Source organism: Misgurnus anguillicaudatus, chromosome 4, assembly GCF_027580225.2.
Source record: "Misgurnus anguillicaudatus chromosome 4, ASM2758022v2, whole genome shotgun sequence".
NCBI classification, from domain to species: Eukaryota; Metazoa; Chordata; class Actinopteri; order Cypriniformes; family Cobitidae; genus Misgurnus; species Misgurnus anguillicaudatus.
The window spans coordinates 34,750,735-34,772,536 of record NC_073340.2 but is presented as its reverse complement, the minus strand read 5'-3'; the positions used below and the strand labels follow the sequence as shown (position 1 = coordinate 34,772,536).

At 37.4% G+C, this 21,802-nt stretch overlaps 1 protein-coding gene across 2 annotated transcripts in view; it reads left to right on the top strand.

The window, feature by feature from the left end:
- The first annotated feature begins 5,085 nt into the window (after window positions 1-5,085).
- The window catches only part of dock1 (dedicator of cytokinesis 1), a 333,542-nt gene continuing 316,825 nt past the window's right edge, over window positions 5,086-21,802 (top strand). For both annotated transcript variants that reach the window (XM_073867188.1, XM_073867187.1), the window contains exon 1: window positions 5,086-5,283. In XM_073867188.1, the coding sequence (XP_073723289.1) occupies window positions 5,235-5,283 (49 nt within the window). In that variant the 5' untranslated portion in view covers window positions 5,086-5,234. The remainder of the gene's footprint in view (window positions 5,284-21,802) is intronic.

The following is a 21,802-nucleotide window of genomic DNA, read 5'->3' as shown; positions in this document are numbered from 1 at the left end:
ATGGTCACCAGCATACCAGCACCAAAACACAACATATGCTGGTATGACCAGCATGGGATGCTGGTGCTAATGCTGGTTTAGCTGGTGCTAATGCTGGTTTGATGCTGGTTTAGCTGGTGCTAATGCTGGTTTGATGCTGGTTTAGCTGGTGCTAATGCTGGTGCTGATGCTGGTTTGATGCTGGTTTAGCTGGTGTTCACAAGCAAACCAGCACCAAAACACAACATATGCTGGTCTTGCTGGTATGCTGGTTTTTTCAGCAGGGCACTCCTGTACCAATATACTCAAAGTGCCTATATCATGCATTTAAAATAGCTTGCAGCGCAATAACGTATCAAAGAATGCAAATAAATAAATGTTCACCGTCAGTGAAAAAATGAGCCTGATATATTATTTACAAAGCCACAAAATACAATATGCAATTTCAGCTGAGTCAGTACAGGACTGGATGATACACACAGCACTGTCCACAGTTTACATTGTCTGTAGTTACCAGAGTTTTACTGACACACTACTTCACGTGTTAACTTGTAATGTAATTAAAATATAATTCGTTGAAATACCCGCATTCATAAAATAAACCTGTTTAGATATTTGAAAACATAAACAAACGTAGACGCCCACCACTGACACGTAATGCCACCATATTCGACCGGGCAACAAAACACAACATGAGTTGTGTTGTGTTGAACGGGATAGATGCAACTTTTCTATATAAAAATCACATAAACGTTTACGTTTCTACACCTTAATTTACCGTTCCCTACATCACTTCACTAACATAATCCACAATACACGAGTGAGGGAAATCCGACACGGAGTGCGCCTGCTGCGCCTCTTCTGAGACGCGGTTCGCCTCCCTCAACGTCTCCCTCTACGTGAAAGTTTTCGTTGTTTTTTTTCCTTGGCTAAGTTTTAAAATCAATCAAACTTTTCACTCACAACTTTTACAGAATGTCGTGTATACTATGTAATAAGCTGTTATTATTATTTATTACTCATTTTATGTATTTTCTTATCATTAGTAAGCAGTGTAAACGCCATCAATGGAGCGCATCAGAAGAGCTATTAGCGCCCCCTGTCGGTGGATTCTGGCAGTCAGGACGTAAAGCGGAACAGAGAAGTATAGACAAAAAAATGAGACTGGTGTGCTTTGAATTCCTTCTTCTGATGTAACTGTACGATTTGAACACTAATGGACACTAAAAATAACAGATATATCCGTCATTAGAGGAAAAAATAGAAACAAATGTACTCAGCTGTGATTGATGTCGCTCTAATTGTAAGTGGATAATGTTGCTGTGTTGTATATTGCTTTTGTCAGCATGACCTCTCTCTCTGAATAAAAAGACAGCAAATATTTTAGTGACAGTCTTTAAAGCTCACTGGAGGACAGCAAATTACAACTCTTCAGGACTCAAATGTATTACAGATTTCTTTCATAGATAGTCAACAGAAAATGTCCCTGACTTTTTACCACAATAACATGACAAATATAAAGTATAATTAAGAAAAGAACTAAAGACTAGATTTTATCTACTGGAAAATGAGTGGGCCATGAAATAACAAAATTTTAGCAATGATGCTAAAATGTTTTTTTATATTTTTTTCTTGCTGTGAAAACATATATTGCTTTAATGCATACTTATATTTTTAATAGTACTTTTATTTTGTTGTAGTTTTCAGCCTTTCTCTTGAAAAACATATGCATAAATGTAAAATTTACTGTGCTTGCATTTTTTCTTTGCTTTCTTTAGTTTTTTGACTCTTGAATTATGTAAGTCGGCCTGCACAAAATACAAAAGTGCTAAGATGTATACACTGATAATGATAAACAGCCTCTTTACTCAAATTTCGGAGCCACTGAGCAGACAAATAAAAGTTTACTCTACAAGAATAAATCATTTATTTCTCATCAATGCATATATCTGTAGGCTAACAAGGAAAGTACATTTTGGAGCATTTATACAGCTGAGAAGTAATCCTGATTCCTGATGAAAGAAAAGGTTGCTGGAGCTTGATGTTTTCTAGCTGAAATTCACAGCACATTGGCTGCAGGCTACCGCACATAACAAGTCAGAAAATATATTAAGTAACAGAAGCTTTATATTCTCATAGACGCCATGCACAGACAGTATATATTTCATTCTATGTTGTCTACAATTTGTGCATACTACAAAAGAAAAAACAAAACAAACACACAAGGAGGCAGTTTGTGCATCTCCCTCCACAGAGCATCTATAATCGCAAGCATCTGGGGATCATTTTTGTGCGAAGCAACATATTTTCACAAAAACAATTAACCTCAAACTGAGTAATAATTTCTCTGGAACGTGGGAATTAAGTAAAATCTTTGGCTAAGAGACAGTATCCCAAAGCAATCATTTCTAATTGGTCCCCATAATCAAATTTTCATCAGTCGCAACAGTCTGCAGCTATTTATGACATTGAAAAGCGTCTCGTTATGAGTATTGAGGGATTTCTGATGTTTTAGGCAGTGCTGTGTTATTTATCTTTTCCATGTTTTAATGCAAAAAAATGTTTACACCGAACAAACAGCACAGCATCGCTTAAAATATGATGCTGTCAGCTTAGATCCAGTTAACACTTAAAGGCACATTAATTTCAGCCATTTTAAAATGACATTACATAAATTAATTGAACTTGATATAATCTCTGTCATGATTTACTTTATTGAGATGCTTTACATTCCCAAGCATGCACGTACGGATGTTTGCACACCATATTTATGTTTCTGATGATCTTATAAACCTTTTTGATCTAAGGTTCTAATAGGCTTAATAAGCATATATAGTATATAGTGAAATCTACATGCACACACTTGAACTACCCTATTGAAAAATCCAGCAAAGACCAGCATAAGCTGATAGCTGGTTTTAGCTGGTTTAAGGTGGCAGTAGATGGTTTAAGTTGGCACTCCCAGCCTGGCAAAGCTGGTGGGTCAGCTGGTCTTCCAGCCAGACCAGCTAAGTCCAGCTAGACCAGCTTAAAAAGTAGCCAAAACACAGCTAGACCAGCTTGCTACACCAGCAAAAACAGCTAAAACCGAGCTGGGGGACCAGCTAAAACCAGCTCACCAGCTTATGCATACATCATGCATACATTACTGTTGGTAAGTAGGTCCTTCAGTGAATGTAGTACTATGTGGTAATACCGACAAAAATAATACTTGACTCAAAGTTGAAAAAGTTAATAAAACATTTTTATTATTGATGGGTTGGGGCCTGCATACTATGGGAATAGATCCATTTCCAAGGATTCACATCATAAATTTAACAGAATGTCTACAACTAATCATTTAGAGATTTCAAGGCACAGGGCAACTGGAAAGAAGCTTTATTTATAGTTTAATTAGTCTATTTTACACACTTTTGTTTGTTTTATAGTTTTAAGAACACCCATTAATATTAACCCTAATAAGTCCCTGGGGTCAATCTTACCCCCAAGCCACATTTATTTAGTTAAAAAACATGGTTCCCTTCATCTCAGTGGAATAAGATTTTGTGAATTTTCCAGATTATCTGTCAAGATTCATATAAAAAAAAAACTGGGCTTGATTTGGTCGTTGTAAAGAGGTGTAAAAAAATCACCAAAAGAGGCCCTTTGGGGGTAAAAATTACCCCAATTGAAATGAATGGGAAATGCAAAAAAAAACAAGAACATTTTTTTCTTGTTATTCATCAAATAAAATCAATGCATCCAGAATAAATCTGAAAATTTTGACACATAAAGGTAGGCCTGGTACTAGAGACATGCTCAATCACACACAAACACACGAACACACACACAGACAAATACCCTTACATTTAGTCGAATTTCTGTGGCATTTTGCAAAAACAGACATTTCAAAATGCATCAAAAACTACAAAAAAATTATACTATTTGAAATCATTTTTATTTTTAATGACCTTTCTAATGTTAAATGAACATAAATTCACAAAATGTTTCACTAAAGTATTGATGTTGAGCAGTTGGCCACATTCAGTGAAATAAATGGGTCTCTATGGGCATCTGCTGGTCAAAATCATTAATTTCCTAAACTGTAACCATAAAACCTTTTTTTTCTAAACATCAAATGGTCGAATTCAACACATAACATCTAGATCAATATCTAAAAACAATTTAAATAAAATTTAGATAATAATTTATGCAAATTTTTCATAAAAATTTGATATTTTACAGGCAAGCTAATGGTGTAGTTGAGGAAATTAAGTGGTAAACAGGTACAAAAGTACTTCATATCTCCCAAAACACAGCATTAATGTATAGACGGGAAGTAGACAAAATTTTATTGTAAACAAAATAAAAAATATATTATTTGTATCATTAAAATGTATATATTTTTTGTAATCACCCCTTTAAATTTCTGGGGTCATTTTTACCTCCAGGGAACTCTAACATATAAAGGAAAATAGGGCCTTATGAGGGTTAAAGTATATTGCAGGTCTCCCAAATTGTTCGTTAGGCCTACTTTTGCTTACAACTTATATAAATATATTTATATTTATTTAAATGGTGAGTTTATAAAATAACCCATTTAATTGTTACAAAGTTTTACTAATTTATTTATTGCACATTTTACAAATACTTTACAAACACACACATGCATAGCAATTGTATTAGATGTATCTTACATATACTTTTACTTATAAAAATTACCACGGTTTACACCAAATTCACAAACTATATGTATATATATATATATATATATATATATATATATATATATATATATATATATATATATATATATATATATATATATATATATATATATATATATATATATATATATAGGAATATGTAGTTAAACCTTTAAAAAAATATTTTAATAATACTTAAACGATGTTAAAACTTTTTGCAATTTACACTATTAGTGTGCCTTTTATAAAGTTATCACAGTTTCGTTTTTGTAAAAGAACTGACATAATAATACTTTGATATTTTGGTAAACTATGGTTACAACGGTAAATGTTAATAAAGGATTGTCCGGTTGCGTCTCCGGTCCAGACGCTTGATTCGCTTCTGTCCCACATGACAAAAAGTTTTCAGTCTCAATCTCCCCCTCGCGGCTCATGAGTTCAGTGATGGAAAATGGCGGCTAGATGAGTTTCTCCACTCCAACAGGGAAAGCAACTAATCTGGGAAAAACTCTGGATTTACAGCAGGAATAAGACAACAACCCTTTGCCGCGTGTCGGATAACTTTCCTCAATGAGAATGTCACGCTGGGTGCCCACGAAGAAAGAGAAATACGGTGTTGGTGAGTAAATAAGTAAACATGCAACTATAAACCCGAGCACTTTCACTCGGATTATACAAGTTTTGGGACAAACTGTGACTAGAGTCGTATTTTCTCATTGCCGTTTCGACTCCCTTTGCTGTTTCAAACTGATTCAGGAGCTGTTGATGGGACTTTAATGTGCGTGTATATGAGTTGTTTGTTAGAGATGTCTGTGTTTATATGTGTTCAGTGACAGAGACGCGCCTTGTTCCCAGTGTTTCCTGCGCGGGCCTGAATGGATGACGGCACGGATACATTGTTACCGACGCGCTGATACTTTGAAAACTTTCTGCGCTTCTTTGTAGCAACTTTCCGCGCTCGCTGCGTGTTCCCGCTTATGATCCTCGACACGCGTGTTTCAAACAGTCGCATCTGCTTTCTTTCGCTTTATTTTGCTTATATAAACAAAGATGTTTTGTCATGCTACAGCAGAGATGGATTTGTTACTGTCAGGGACGACGGAATAAACACTCAATTGCACGTTTCTTTGTAAAGTAAGCCAAACGTAGCCTATAGATCTCTGTACTCCCCTTCACGCCCAACATAATTTTAATAGATTCTACTAAAGGGTAACCATATATATACTGGACTACTATACCACCCAGTATTTGGCCTTATGAGGATTATATGCATTCATTGATAATATATATGTGTGTGTGTGTGTGTGTGTGTGAAAGATTGAAGAAGATTGCTGTTCTTATAAATGAAGTAATGTACTACAAGACACATATGCACGTCCCATCTGGTGTAAATAATTACCTTTTATATATTGGCTTTATATTTACCATCATGTTCTTTATGTATTAAATTCTGAATCAGCCATACAGTATAAAAAATAGCAATTCAGTTAATAATTGCATCTGGTCCTTATGATATTCATTGAGCATTCATGATGCTTTTTAAAGATATTGTTCACCCCAAAATGAAAATTCTGTCATCATATCCACTTTCATATTGTTCAAATCCTGTATACATTTCTTTGTTCTGATGAACATAAAGGAAGATATTTTGAGGAGTGTTTGTAACCAAACCATTGATGAACCCCATTCATTTCCTTAGTAGGAAAAAAGTACTATAAAAGTGAATGGGGCTCACAAATTACTTGTTTACGAACATTCCTCAAAATATCTTCCTTCATGTTTTTGGGTGAACTATCCCTTTAAATTCATCAGCATGTTGCAGATGAGGAAGGTTGATCTGTTTTTCTCCTTCTCATTTCTTCCTTCTCGTATGTAGTGCTATGTTGAATTCCTAACATACTGTTTGTGCAGGTACCCTCAGATTCCTCCAGCTGTGATTGGCAGTTCTGGAGTTGACATTAGTTATGATATATTGCTTTGGATGCTTTTGGTGTTTACTTTAACAGTCATAATAGTTTTTCAGCAAGAGTCCAGTCAAACGTCCTTGAGATGGAGAGAGTTCAGTCTGAAAGTTCAGAAATGATTTTTGGGTAATCTTACTTTGTCCTCAAATGTAGAAGTACTTTATGGGTAGTATTTAATGTAGGATCAGTAAAATGTTATGTTGGCAGCAGGCCCATTGTCGAGCCCATAACTCTTGTTTTATCTACTCTCCTACATGGAGGCAGTCCCAAAATATCTCCACCCAATTCTTCAGCGTACCTCCTCGTGTTATGAAATGATGAATCACATTGTATAGGAACTTCTGCTCTGTATGCAGGAGAGACAGATTGTGGTTAACACATTGTGTTTTTATGTGAATAGATGCTTGCTAAATCTGTTTGTGTATTTCTCAGTAGCTGTCTTGTTTTGTGGGTTCCACTTTGCGCTGACATGTGAGGTGATGTGTAAAAATGTCAGATCTCTGCTGTTTGTATTTTTACCCTGGAGTGCTTGATTTTTACTGTAAATGTTTAAATAGTCTTGCTTCAGTATAGGAATAATTTACATATTGTGCTTAACCAGAAACTCTTTTTATAGGTGGTTAAGGTGAAATTACTCTCTCTTTTTGGCCCATTCTCATCTAGAGGCTGTTTATACCTGATATTAAGATGCGTTCGGGTCGATCGGCTCTCACAAGTGGACAAGAGAGGCACATTCACGCTTACTCCTGGTATTTTAATTCGTCTCTTTTGTCCAATTTCGACCGCTTCTGTCCTGATTTCTGAGGGGTGGTCTATGGATGCTGCTGTCGTTTAAACACGAGCGGGAGAAATTATTTAAAATGACACACATTAATATTATGGCAGAGTCTGCTGCTTGTATTGTTAGTAAACTTGCTGTACATGTATAAGTGCTTTCTCTGATATTTCAGAGCAATTGATTAAATAAGCACGCGCAACTTTCACATGCTCGCAAAATTAAACAAAAATGAACGAGGCGGAGAGTCGCTTCAGTTTTATCAATGAAAGCCTAAAGATAGTGCCATGTTTAAACAATTGTGCTCGATACATTACACATTACTTCAATATTCGAAGAGTAGGCGGTGTTTTGTGGCTGTTCGAATACATTCGACCACATGCACGTCTGCTTCACAAAATCAATAAGGTTGAATGTGTTTTCGACTACCTATGAATGTGGGCGAATGTGGTCGAAAGTGGACGAGCTCAAAATGTTTTACACCCTGTCTACACCTGTCTGAAGCGTCATCCACCTGTGATCCAATCGACCAAAACGCATCTTAACTCTTCCCCCGCTATTGAAAAGTTAGCTCGTCAATTAAGAGAAAAAGCTTCTCTGCCAATGACAAGTTTTTCCAGCAATCCGTATTTCTGCTGTTATCCACCAGGTGACGCTCTTAATCAACGTATAAAACCTACCTCTAAATGTGGGTGAATGTGGTCGAAAATGGACGAGCTTAAAGCATTTTACACCCCGTCTACATCTGTTTTAAGCATCATCCACTTGTGATCCAATCGACCAAAACACATCTTAAAGCGGAATTGAACCCTAGACATTTTAGCCTCTTATCACAGGTAATTTATGTCCATTTTGCATTTTACATAAGAAAAAAAAGAAATTTGCACGATTTCGATTATTAGATTGATAGTGTGTTAAAGCAGAATTTTCGTAAGGGTCTTTGATGGACTCGGTTAACCAGAATGCATTGCGCGAAACTGAGTCATTAGCTCAACCCACTAACCGCTGATTATGCAGCCTTCAGGTTTGTTTGACTTTTTGCGGCGCCACAAGAACCGACAGCCAGATGACGTCAAGGTTCCACTCCTTCGTATGATTTTGCGAATCGCTCTTGCGGTACTTTGACGTCATTCGGCTGTCGATTCTTGCGGCGCCGCATAAAGTTGAACAAGCCTAATAACTTCTTTTACTGCTCAACCTGCTCTCAAATCAACTCAAGTCAACTTGAAGTTAACCAGCAGACGAACCCAACCAAAGAGTAACTCCGCTTTTACCGTCTCTAAAGGGGAAATCACCAAAACCCTCAAATAAAAGATGACTAGAACCTGTGCAGTATATGGATGTAAGGACAACAAATTTATGTTAATGAATAATGTTGTTTTAGGATGGACTTCCGCTTTAACTCTTTCCCCGCTATTGACAAGTTAACTCGTCAATTAAGAGAAAATGCTTCCCTACCAATGACGAGTTTTTCTGCCAATCCGTATTTCTGTCCTCTTAGGGCAAACTGTTCAAACTCCGTGTATGTTTTGATCATCACACTGAATCTGATCTCTATTAGAAGTCCTTCACCTTTCACTTTTTAAACGCTGGCGGGGAAAGAGTTAATTTGCTGTAAACAGCCTCCTGGGTGGTCTAATCACAAATGGACAAATGGAATTTGCTTGCAATAAGATAATGCTTGGGCAATCAAAGGGGCGGGGCATGTCCGTCATGATGAAAACTAAAATATTTTAATAAAATAAATAAATAAATAAAATATTTATTTAAAAAAAACTTAATTTTGAAGAAACTATGACAAAAAATGAACACATACTAGATTATTAATGAATTAAATGTTTTTAACAGGAATAGCTGCGTGATGAAGTGAAACTAAATGATTAATAAACACAAACTAAAGCAGATGTTGTAGAACGTCTGGCGAACGATGACAGATGGTGCAAAAATTGTAAAAACTGATTATTTCTTACTATTAATTATATTATCTTAAAGGAGTGTAACTACAGTAGCATGTAAATAATGCACATGCATAAAGTGAGCAAGAGCGCTCAACAATTATATCTAATCAACAGGCACATGAAACCCTAGCAGGTTGCTCAAACAACAAAATCACCAGCTAACTCACTTTAAAATTAGAAGAACTATAGACTTATACAATAACAGGCTTAAATAACCCCAAAACATAAGTCCACTTACAGTTCTCACAGACACGTGTTTTATCAACTGGCTATCCTCTCGACATGACGGACCACGTCTTATCTCATTTCGGCCGTGTGGTGCGTGTGCACACTCGCGGTTTGAAGCGCGTCTGCCCTGTTCTCCGAGATGTTTTATCAACTGGCTAGTTATCCTCCAGACAGTGACGGTCCGGACCACGTCTTTCTCATTTCGGCCGTGTGGCACGCATCCCCGCATACGGTGTGATTTTCGGATGATTCTCCAAAATGCACTTGACGGCCTTTTGTGGAGCTATTTTTATTTTTACTTTTTGGATGAGCTAGTTAAGGCGGTAGGGTTTCCGAGCTTAGGCGGGCCGCCTTAACTGAAATATGCTGCGGGGAAACCCTGCTTGTGTGCCAAATTGACTCAGTACTGCTTATTCTGAAGAAGACACTTTATGTAGCCTCTGTTATTTTAGTATTGACATCACTGATTCTTTTGACCTCCCTATACTGAAATAAACTCTAGTGTGGATGACTGCATTCATCATTTTAAACTGTCTCATGAACTACACAGTTCTTCAGATCTGTTGTCTGTCTGTTTCGACTGTAATTGGATAATCTTCTTGTCATCTGTTTGAATTGACATGCACACGTCTGGCTCTCTGGATGAGTAAGTCATAAAGCATTCGAGGAAGTGTCCTCTGAAATCCAGGAGTATTGTAGTAAAGCAATTTATATTGGATCTTGGAAAAGCTGCCAGGGTTAAACTCGGAAGAGCCGGAGACGAGCTCAAATTCAGTCCTGTGTTTCCTTTTTTTTTGTTTTTTTGTCTCTGATGTGCAGCTGGTAAGCTTCAGGCTAAAGGAGTTTCCTACATCCTGTAAGCATTCCACAGACATATTTGAAATATTTGTGTGCCGCACTAAAACACAAGGCGCCTCAGTCGCTTAACAGAGGTCGTCCACCAACATTTGCACTGTTTGTTTATTGTAGTTTATTCTTTCTTTCATTCTTTTCCTCTTATTTAGTTCAAGCATGTGTCCTGTTGCACATCAGTCGAGTGTTTGGTGTGTGACTGACTGCTCACAGTCTGCATATGAAATGTGTGTTAAATATGATGCAGAGGGAGATGTCTTCTGTCGAGTTAAACTCATAATCCCTTTTGAATAGATGCCGATGTGCTGTGCTGTAAATAAAGCACAATTAATATGCTGTAATACGTGGAGAAGGGGATTATTTATGAGTTTGGAGAGTAAGATGAAAGGCTTACTTCATTGTCTTATTGTTTATTCTGTCCATTGAGACTCTAGCAAAACAAGCTAGCTGAGGTTTTTCTTTCTGTGTATAAATGATTTATATTATTCCAACTCGTGATTTTCATTTTGTAAAGAGTTAATTAGTCCAGTCACACATTTTTAGGTAAATGTAAATGATGTTAATTGCAGTCAATGATGCTAGAACATTGTGGACATTTTTCTTTTACAACTATATCCTAAATCACATACTTATACAAATATATTAGGGATGCTCCGATCCATGGTCCGATAATGTTTGCTATGCTTCTCAATGAATTATGGTGAAATGCTGCTACATCCAAAAGTCAGAGGGCGCTTTCGTGCAGAAACGCAATATGCGCGAAGAACCATACACACGCAGCTATGACACGCAGCTCCAGGAAATTTAATAAGGATACATTTATATTGCTGTTTTTCAAACCTTTTCAGGTATTTTCATGATAATAAAGAATATGCATAATAATTATGTTTGACGAGTGTTGCTTTTTCAAATGCATGTTGTAAACGATTCAAACTAACAGCGATTTCAGATCAATAAGGACTTACTGATCAAAAGCGGTAGTACATGAAATAGCTGTGAATAAGATCGGCTGTCCGATTCAGAATAGTGATCGCCCACGTATTTTAAGTGGATATCGGCATTGATCGGAGCATCCCTAAAATATATAGACACAAATCACACATTTATAAAATGTAAGAAGAGAGGAGCTGTCAGACACTGTGTGAGCAAATTTCACCTGCAGAAATTATTACAAAACCTTTACCGCTGACACACGCAAACACACGCAGGGTCTCCCACAGAAAATGTGTTATTTAAGGTGGTAGGCTTGGGCGGGTGGTTGTGGTTGGGTGGCGTGGCAATTTAAAGGGGTGGGGCGTACACATCATGATGAAAATGAAAATAATTTTATTTAAAATAAAACTTAATTTTGAAGAAACTATTACAGAAAATGAATACATACTAGATTTTTAATGAATTAAATGTTTTTAACAGATACCTCTAACGAAAATAGCTGCGTGATGAAGTGAAACTAAAGGGTTAATAAACACAAACTGAAGCAGATTTGTAGAACGTCTGATGAACGATGATAGATAGCACGAAGATTGTAAAAACTGATTATTTCCCACTATTATTTACATTATCTTAAAGGAGTGTAACTACTGTAGCATGTAAATAATGAACATAAATAACGTGAGCAAGAGCGCTCAACAGTTATATCCAATCAACAGGCACGTGCAACCTAGCTAGCAGGTTTCAAAATCACCAGCTAACTTACTTTAAATTTGCAAGAACTATAGACTAATACAATAACAGGCTTAAATAAAACATAAGTCCACTTACAGTTCTCACAGACACGCGTTTTATCAACTGGCTATCCTCCAGACAGTTGACGGACCTTTTGGGCCGTGTGGCGCGCGTGCAAGCTCGCGGTGTGAAGTGCGTCCGCGCTATTTTCCGAGATGCACTTGACGGTCTTTTGTGCAGCTAAATTTTCTTTTCTTTTTTTGACGACCTGGTTAAGGCAGTAGGGTCTGATAATTCCTCCTGCTTGGACAGCCTAAGTTAATTCCTGTTAGCATTGCATTGTGAGCGAATCTTTCAAACATGATAAGAAGCGTTACATTTCCGGCTGATGTCAGAGGTATTCAGACCAATCAAAATGTACAGATAAGCTGGCCAATCAGAGAGACAACGCTTTTCAAATCAAAGAGTTTTGGACAAAATCAGAGCGTTTGAGAAAAACGCAGCTATGATGACACGCAGCTCCAGGAAATGAATATTGCTGTTCTTCAAACCTTTTCAGGTATTTTCATAATAATAAAGAATATGTTTAATAATTATGTTTGACGGGTGTTGCTTTTTCAAATGCATGTTATAAACGACTCAAGCTAACAGTGATTTTAGATCGATAAGGACTTACTGATCAAAAGCGGTAGTACATGAAATAGCTGTGAATAAGATCGGCTGTCCGATTCAGAATAGTGATCGGCTACGTATTTTTTGTGGAGATCGGCATTGATCGGAGCACCCCTACTTTACAGGGGTTGCACACCAGATGAGAAGCAGCGCATCGCGCCATGAATCTAAAAAATAAACAGATTATTTTCTATGAATGTACACACAAAGACTGCGTCTGACGGCGGCTATCCGCTGTGCCTCTGGATGCCGCACAAATCCCTGCTGCGCCACAGACCACCACTCGCATAGTTGAACATTAAATAACATCATATTTGGCCCAAATCGTTAGCGATTAACATAGTCTGCTTATTTGGCATCTTGAAGTATACGCTATCTGAATTAGCTCACGTTATTTAATGTGCACATCCGGTGTGCAATACCTGCATTTGTTGTATGCATTTGATGTCATTTGCCCTTGAATCTACTTGTACTTTTATCAATAAAGTGAGTAAAGTGTTCAAGTGTAGGTGCATCATTTGGGACACAAGCATGTCCTGTATAGGTGTTATCCTGTGCTTAGGAGTCCTGGGTTGTCGCTAGGGTTTTGCAGGATGCTAGCTGTGGCATTGTTATGCATTCATAATATTCATATGCTTCTAGTTGTGGGTAGTTACCAGGGCGTTGCTATGGAGTTATTATCTGAATAGTTTTGTTTGGTATGTTGATTTATTCCTTATTTTATTGCCCTCTCCACACACCAGAGTATTCTGGTGGTTACTGGTTTGCTCCACACAATACTTTGGCTCTTCAGATAAGGAACTGGTGCTTCCTTTGGCTTCTGTACAAACACCGGTGAGGAGTGCAGCTGGTCTGAAGTCAGTCTCTGTTTCGGCTCACACACACAATCACAGGTTTCTAATCTCTCCATGTATCTCATGTGTGCTCTGATTGAAATCCACCACAGTCTGCTTTGAGTTTTGGCCATTATCAGATGAACAGTTTCAGAAAGATTGGCTGTGGAAATGTAATCTGAATTCATTACTGTTTGATGTCAGATATACTGAACAGTTCTGCAGTGCATGTGCATATAGTTGTGTTTGTCATTTACAGTTTTCTTTTCAAGCCAAATGCAACATGAAGTTTAATAAAATATTTTTTATTACTAAAATCAAACAAACTTCATCTAGAAGTGGAATAATTTTGCCCAATCAGTTCCTATGAACCAATGCAAAAAATAAATACAATGCAGAGGCTCAATAGTGTTCATATGTTGTGTATTAGAATTGTTTCGAGAAATACTTGACATCGCATTTTAATGCACAAATGGTCGAATATTTGATCTGCAACAACAATTTAAATAGAAAACTTGCTATTTGAATGCCACCGACCGCACGGTTATGGCTGGAGTTCATTTAATGCTTTTTCACTTCACCTGTACTTTCTTTTACACACTTTAATGTAAAATAAAATTAATTTGTGTGAATTTCTAATTATTTTGGTAATTCAGACGCAGTCTTACTTAAGTATTTAGAGTTTTAACCATCTATGTAGATGAACAGGCTTTCACCGGAGCAGGTAGGCTAAATATGGTTGTCTTTCTTCACAAAAACATGCCAAATTAAATAAAATAGATATTCATATGGCGACTGTGCAGTTTGTTATGTAGCCTATGTTTTTTAATTCGTTGCGGGGTCCCACTTCGTCTTTCGAAGCTGTTTACATGATGTACTTTACTGTGAAGTTCTCAAACTTTAAACTTCATTTGGGGTTGGGGTAGGGTATAATAGATGGTATAAAATAATTTCTGTAATATCGAACAGTACTAAAATTTGTACTACTAGCTTGAAACACCAAGGATTTGACTCAGCCTTGCCTCCGCGTGGGCTTTTAAGGGAACACTCAACTTTTTTTGAAAATAGGCTCATTTTCCAGCTCCCCTAGTAGGGATGTAACGATTAAATCGCGTGTCCCATTAAAAATGCTTGTCTGAAATCGATTCTGAATTGCAAAGCTGCGATTCTTTGTTTCCTGCGCACCTTGTGCGTGTACTATGGCATTTGGTCAGTAGGAAGTCCTTATCAATCTAAAATCATTATGAGTCGGAGTCGTTTATAACGTGCATTTAAAAAAGCAACACTCGTTAAAGGCGGAGTCCACGATGTTTGAAAAACGCTTTGGAAAATTAGACGGGCCGACTACCAAAACACACTTATAGCCAATCAAATCAAATCAAATGCCGGGTTGCGTATGTGTGGGGCGGGTCTATCAACAGAAGGTCCAGATTCTATTGGGGTAGGGGCGTGTTTGTTTAGGTGATTTCAAATATCAACATTGGCTTTCAAACATCATGGACTCCGCCTTTAAATAAAAATCATTCAAAATATTTTTTATTATCATGAAAATACCTGAAACAATCTGAAGAATGGTGATATAAATATTCCTTTAGACATTTCCTGAAAAAGCGTTTGTAATGCTGCTTCTTCTGTGGCACAAAGGGATTTTCTGCATGAGTGCGCCCCCTGGTGTTTGGATGTGCCAGGATCTCACTGTAATTCATTAAAGTTCATTAATTCGTTCCAGGCAACCCGTAACCCATCTTTTCCAACTTTTTACCCTTGAAAGCGCACTGGAACGGCAGTCAAACCCATGACTTTCCACCCGTGAACTCGTACTAGATCGATGTACTCCCAGTTCAGAGTAGTGAGTCGTGGTTTTGAAGTCATGATTTGCGGGTTACGGGTTGCCTGGAACGCAGCATTAGTACACGCACAAGATGCACATGAAACACTGAATCCCTGCCTTGCGATTCAGAATCGATTTTAGACAGGTTTTTTAATAGGACATGCAATTTATTGTCACAGCCCTACTTAGCTGTATCGATATTTTTGCACAGCCCTACCAGAACCACCACGGAACTAGGGCTGTGCAAAAATATCGATATAGCTAAGTATCGTGATAGTTAGCTGTATCGATAGTGTATCGATGTTTCGATCTCTACTATCGATATTTTAAAAAAACATCAAATCACTCTTTGTGCATCAAACGACCTCCTCCGCCGCTGCTGTAGTTGTCACTGTCCAGTTGTCTGCCATAAACGTCCATTCGGCCAATGTCTCAGAAGTTAGAGGGAGTGAGAAAATGGCATAACATTTAAAAACACCTGCAGCTTTCAAAGAGCTGCAGGTGTTCAGCTCTATTTTTTTAAATTTTTGATTGTATCGTGATACGCATCGTATAATGAACCATGTATCGCGATACGTATCGTATCGTATCGGGACGCCCTTGCCAATACCCAGCTCTAGGTTTTGGTACTTAAAAAACCTGGTGTCAATGACTTTTGTATGTTTTAGTACTGGCTTGAAGACCCGGTTACTTTTAACAACCCTACTAGGAACTATACTCTCATTCCAGTGTAACAATCAAGGAACTTTGCTGCCGTTTCATGGGTGCATCAGGTGCAATGACATTATGCAGCAACTGAAAATAGTCCCCAGCCAGGTAACTTTCAATGTAACTTGGTTACTTTGAATATGACCGACACTAAGCTCGAAACTCTTTGGTAAATTTTGAGCGCAATGCTAATGGTCTAATCAGATTCAATGAATTATGCTAAGTTATGCTAAAAGTGGTACTGCCAGAGCCAGAGATCGGCTGAATGGATTCCAAAATGGTAAAACTTAATGTTTAAATGGAATGTTGTCAAAAAAGTGGAGTGTTCCTTTAAAACCATTTTGACCTGCGAATTCGTATTACGTAAAGACGTGACCAGTAGAAAACTGCTATGTCATGATGGCGTGACCTCTCTCTCTACAGAAAAGTAAGATGGACGAAAGCGCTCCCTGTCCATATTTGCAGCAACGTCCGAAAAATATGTGCATGCTCAAAGTCTAGTGTGACCCCCCCCCCCCCTTTAGGCTACTTTTGTTGGTAACTTTGTAAGTACTTTATTAAAAGTATAGCTTGACTGTGTTTTATTACTGTCTAGCTTGGCAAACTGCAGTTTGAAAGAAGCTTTCCAAACATCTTTTGTGTTGTGCAGGAAAGATCCTGTGATGTCGCACATCCTTAAAGGAAATTTCCACAAGCAGTTACAATGCACACCCACACTTACACAGCTCTATTGATAATAACAAATACAGACATGCATTCATATCCACTATATTCACTTATTCATTTGGTTTATAATTTCATAATTTTTTCTTTTATATTTTGTGTTAATACAGTGAAATATTGAGTGGCAGGTTAGTTTGCCCATCGGTTTCAGCCTCTTCCTCTTTTCGTTTCCTCTCCGTCTGAAGGTCGGCATTGTTTATTCATCGAATACTGTGAGTCTCTCATGTCAGAAGCCAGTAAATACACCTGCCTGCCAATGACAGATTTCAAACTAACCTTGTGTGAATGTCTTCAAATCCTCATCCTGGTCTAATATATTTCCACCTCTCATAGGTAGTGTGTTATCGGCACTAAACTTGTATTATTAAATGGGTTTGGAAATGTAATCCTTTTTTTATTTGTCTGTATAAAGTAACGCCACACATGCTGTCGGTGGCGGATTAGTTTCCCGGAGAGACTTTCGAGTTATGCTTAATAGATTTTCAACACGAATGTTGAATAATCTGGGAATTAGGAAGTTGTATGATATTATGAGTTTTGGTCTGAGAAGTTGAGATAACTGGATTTCTCTAAGGGGGATACTTTGGGTTTAGGGTGCAGTAAGATTGCTTTAATATTAAATTTCTACTTCAAATCTTTTTCAATTCATGTGTGTTTATCCAATTAAAGTGGGTAATGCAACTCTTGTTCAAGTTGTTCAGTTACTAAGGATAGTGTCAATAAATTTGCCAGGCAAAGAAAATGTGAAAACACAATTTTGATTTCCATTATGTTGCTTAATGTTGTCGTCAACGTTAGTTTGCTTTGCTAATGTTTTATTTTGTCTCCACTGGGCTACAGTTACAGTTAATGTAAATTTTGATGTCATAAGTTAAACGAGAAACCCATTAATCTCTGTCACTGTTTTAACATTAATATTAATTCAAAATGCCGACATTTTGACAGGGTTTGTTTATATATTGATTGTCTTTATATGAAGGTCTTCATCGTCCTGCTGGTGTCTGATGTGATGTCTCTTCTGAGCAGATGGTAAATGCTGTTCTTTTGACTGTGAAATGAGAGGTTATTACCTTGCTGGACAGACGCATACAATCATTCATACGGCCCAGTAATCGTAACAGATGGGCACATATGAACATAATTTCTGTCTGCGGTGTTTCACATACGGTCTCATCAGATGAGCTGCTTCTGTTTATGTGCAGCCATTGCAGAGATCAGACAGATCTGTATATTTAACATAAAAATCAAAATGTCCGGCCGCATTAAAAATTGCATGTTGTATGCGACTCGTTTCTGATTTTTTTTCCCTCATGTAGCACAGATCGGATATGACCCACGAACCTGTAAGCAGGAAAAAAATGCATAGATTTCAGTTTCAGGCCTCATTCATTCATATGTAGAAATAAATCGGATATCAGATAATCAGATACATGCATTCACGTCCGCAATGTAAGCAGACAGATCCGATATTCCCAAATTGTTGGGTTTAGGGTTAGATTTGGTGGTAAGATCAGGATAAAAACGCTCACTCATCTGGTGAGATTTTACAAGTTTTGGCCGTAGCTGTATCCTTTCGAGCCAGAATCCATTTCAAATCGTGTCGTGTGTCATTGAAACTGCGATGCTAGCAAATGACATAAACTCAGGTGAACACCACCTGCGATCACATGACTTTTATTAGCAGCACAATGAAGTTTATGTCTTGTTACAGAAATAAAGCTCCATAATCTTGTATAGATGGTTTCAGTAACAACATTACAAACGGCTGTCATGCAACTAACGTAACTTCCGGTAAACTCCGCAAAGAATCAATGTGGTGTATCTGGGTGGTCGACTTGCTTAAACTGGATGAAGCATGTGAGGTATTTGTGGGTTTCTGCATGTATGCCAGTATGTTTACATGTGGTTTTAAGAGTTGTTCACACATTAAAAGTAGTTTGCACTTGCAGTCACTGAAATGGGTTGCAGGCGCATATTTCTATTTAGTTTTTAATTAATCTTTATTTTTCCAAAAAGTCCCATTGAGATCGATGATGAAGGAGACCTGGTAATGTAGCATGTAGCATATGTAGCAGCCATAAAAAACTCTACAACGTATACAACACTAATTTAAACCCACTTTTACAGAAAACAAAATGTCAAAAATGTCTCCTTAACCACAATCTTTATAATTGTCCTAATTTAAAGGGGACATTTCACAAGACTTTTTTTAGATGTCAAATAAAGCTTTGGTTTCTCCAGAGTACATATGTGAAGTTTTAGCTCAAAACAACACACAGATTATTTATTATAGCTTGTTAAAATTGCCACTTTGTAGGTGTGAGCAAAAATATGCCATTTTATGGTGTGTCGTTTTAAATGTAAATGAGACTTTTGCACGAAATGGCAGTGCCGTGGTTGGATAGTGCAGATTAAGGGGTGGTATTATCCCCTTCTGACATCACAAGGGGTGCCAAGTTTCAATGACCTATTTTTAACGTGCTTGCAGAGAATGCACAATTATAGCACTTAAACGTGAAAAAAATCAGATTTTCATGATATGTCCCCTTTAAAAAATGAAGTGTATACAAATGCAATTTATCCCATGTTCTCACTGCAAAGGATGTGGGTTCAAATCCCAGAAAATACAATCGGAGATAATAGTTTATCACTTTCTTTCACTTTGTCGTAACTCTAAAATCTCATTTGTGCCCGTGTTTGAATATGTGTCAGGTTTTTGTTGTTTGTAACTACTCATGGTTGTCAAACCTAACATATAGCCACTAGACGCTGTAACGGAACAGGACCGCAACCTGCAAAACAATAGAGCCGGACTTATTCCTGAATCTAAACGCACATCGGGCCGAAGCCGTTTCTGGTCTGTTTTTAGGGGTTGCGAATTTGTGCCAGCGCCGATCCAGCACCGCCCGTTCATCAGTATCGGCTCAGAATCATATTGCAGATCTGGACCAAATCAATGTCAGACACAGCTGTCTTTTGGTTACCTATGGGAAAAGTGATCTGGGCCAGATCTGTAAAATGATATAAATACTGAACTGATGGCAGTTAGATGTTTAAGCTGAAACCTCTATTTGGATCTGGTTCACAATCACAAAACGTCTCTAAGATAGAAACGGAGGCAAGGGGCTTAAAACGGATCTGTGCCAAATGTACAACACGTATACAGGCACAAATTAGGTTTTTTCTTTAATAAGGGAGAACATTTTTTGCAAATAAAGCCTTGGTTGTTTTTGACACAAAGCTTTGCATGGCTTAAGCATCATGCGTTTCATGGAGTGAAAGAAAGTTAACCAGATTTGTAACAGGTGAGTAAATGTTAACATCATAAATGATTTGGTGAATTATTCTGTCATTGTGGCACAGTAAAGACTCAGCGGGTAATTTTTGAGTGCAGGATGAGCTCTGTAATTTTGAACGTGTTGTTTTTCTCACAAAACAACCATGCTGTTTATTGGCCCTCGTGGGGCTTTTGATGATGTGAAATGACACACAGCGCCGTCAGGGCTGTCAGGGAACGACACGCCAGTAAATGCCAATAATGATGGCACGGCTTTAAAATCCAGTGTGCTCTTGTCTTCAGGGCTGACAGAGATTAATGACTCTTCACTACTGTACTGTTGTCCTGTTAAGGGCACAACTGTACGTGTGTGAACGTCAAAGCAAAGCATTCAGTGTTGTATTGTGCCGTTTTATTGGGTTTTGTTGAGAGATTGTCTGCTTTGTGTGGTTGACTTGATAGACAGTCAGTTTTAGTGCTGCCTCACGATTAGTCGCGACTTTCGCGTATTGTGTATAATAATTATGTATAAATACACATACACACATGCATGTATATAATTAAGAAACATTTGCATGTGTATATACATGTTTATATTTATATATAATCTATATTATATATAAATATAAATATTTATGATATAAATATATTTTTTTCTTAAAATTATACATTTATGTGTTTGTATTTATATAAACATAATTATTATACACAGTACACACACATTTATTATGTAAACAAAAACTTTTATTCTGCAAACGATTAGTCGTGACTAATCGTGAGGCAGCACTAGTCAGTTTGCTGTCAGCTGGCATTAAATCAGTCTCTCTTGTGTGTAAGAGTGTTGGTCTGTTCCTCACACAAAGCTTTTATGACTTAAGGAGGTTCGAAATAATATAAACTGTCCAAAAATATGTAGGCAAAAAACAGTCCCTGAATGGTGTATTGCTTTTAATCAGATTACTCTGTATGCATCAAATGAGCAGTAGCTGCCAAATTTAAAATTTAGCTGCCAAATTTTTAAATAAAAATACCTAATATTTAGATGAATTATTCTGCCAGATGAATCTTCAGGGGAGGATTCTGTCGTCATTGCATTGTGTGCTAGCTTGGACTTCTACTTGACTAAGCGCATTGTTGTGCACAATGAGTAGCTGATGAGTCAGGGTTTTGACGACATCATCAAAATGTGTGCTTTACCTCACAGTGTGCACAATATGATTGTGTGTGTATTGAATACTGTGCTCCAGTTTGGGAAATGCGCTGTTGAAATGTTGTTTATGAACGGCCCAGCTGGTTATTACATGTTTTCCTCCAGGCGTGAAGAGGAATAGCATTTATTTTCAGGGTTAACAGCTTCATTCTGTGTATCAGAATTCTGCTCACAGGTGCTTGTGTTAGAAATGGTTAGTTTGCTTTCATGGTTTTGCCCTTTGCTTTTGGTCCTTTAGCTGTTAAAGAGGCCCTTGAAAATGTCTGAAGAGATTTTAAGAAGTGCTTGCACTCGAGAGCTTTGCTCTGTCCCCTGTTTTTTAGGGTCCTCTTACTTATTGTGGCTTTGTGCAGAACATTGTTGCCATTTTTTTTTAAATTTGAATAAAAATGACCTAAAATAATGCTAATATGTGACCCTGGACCACAAAACCACTTATAAG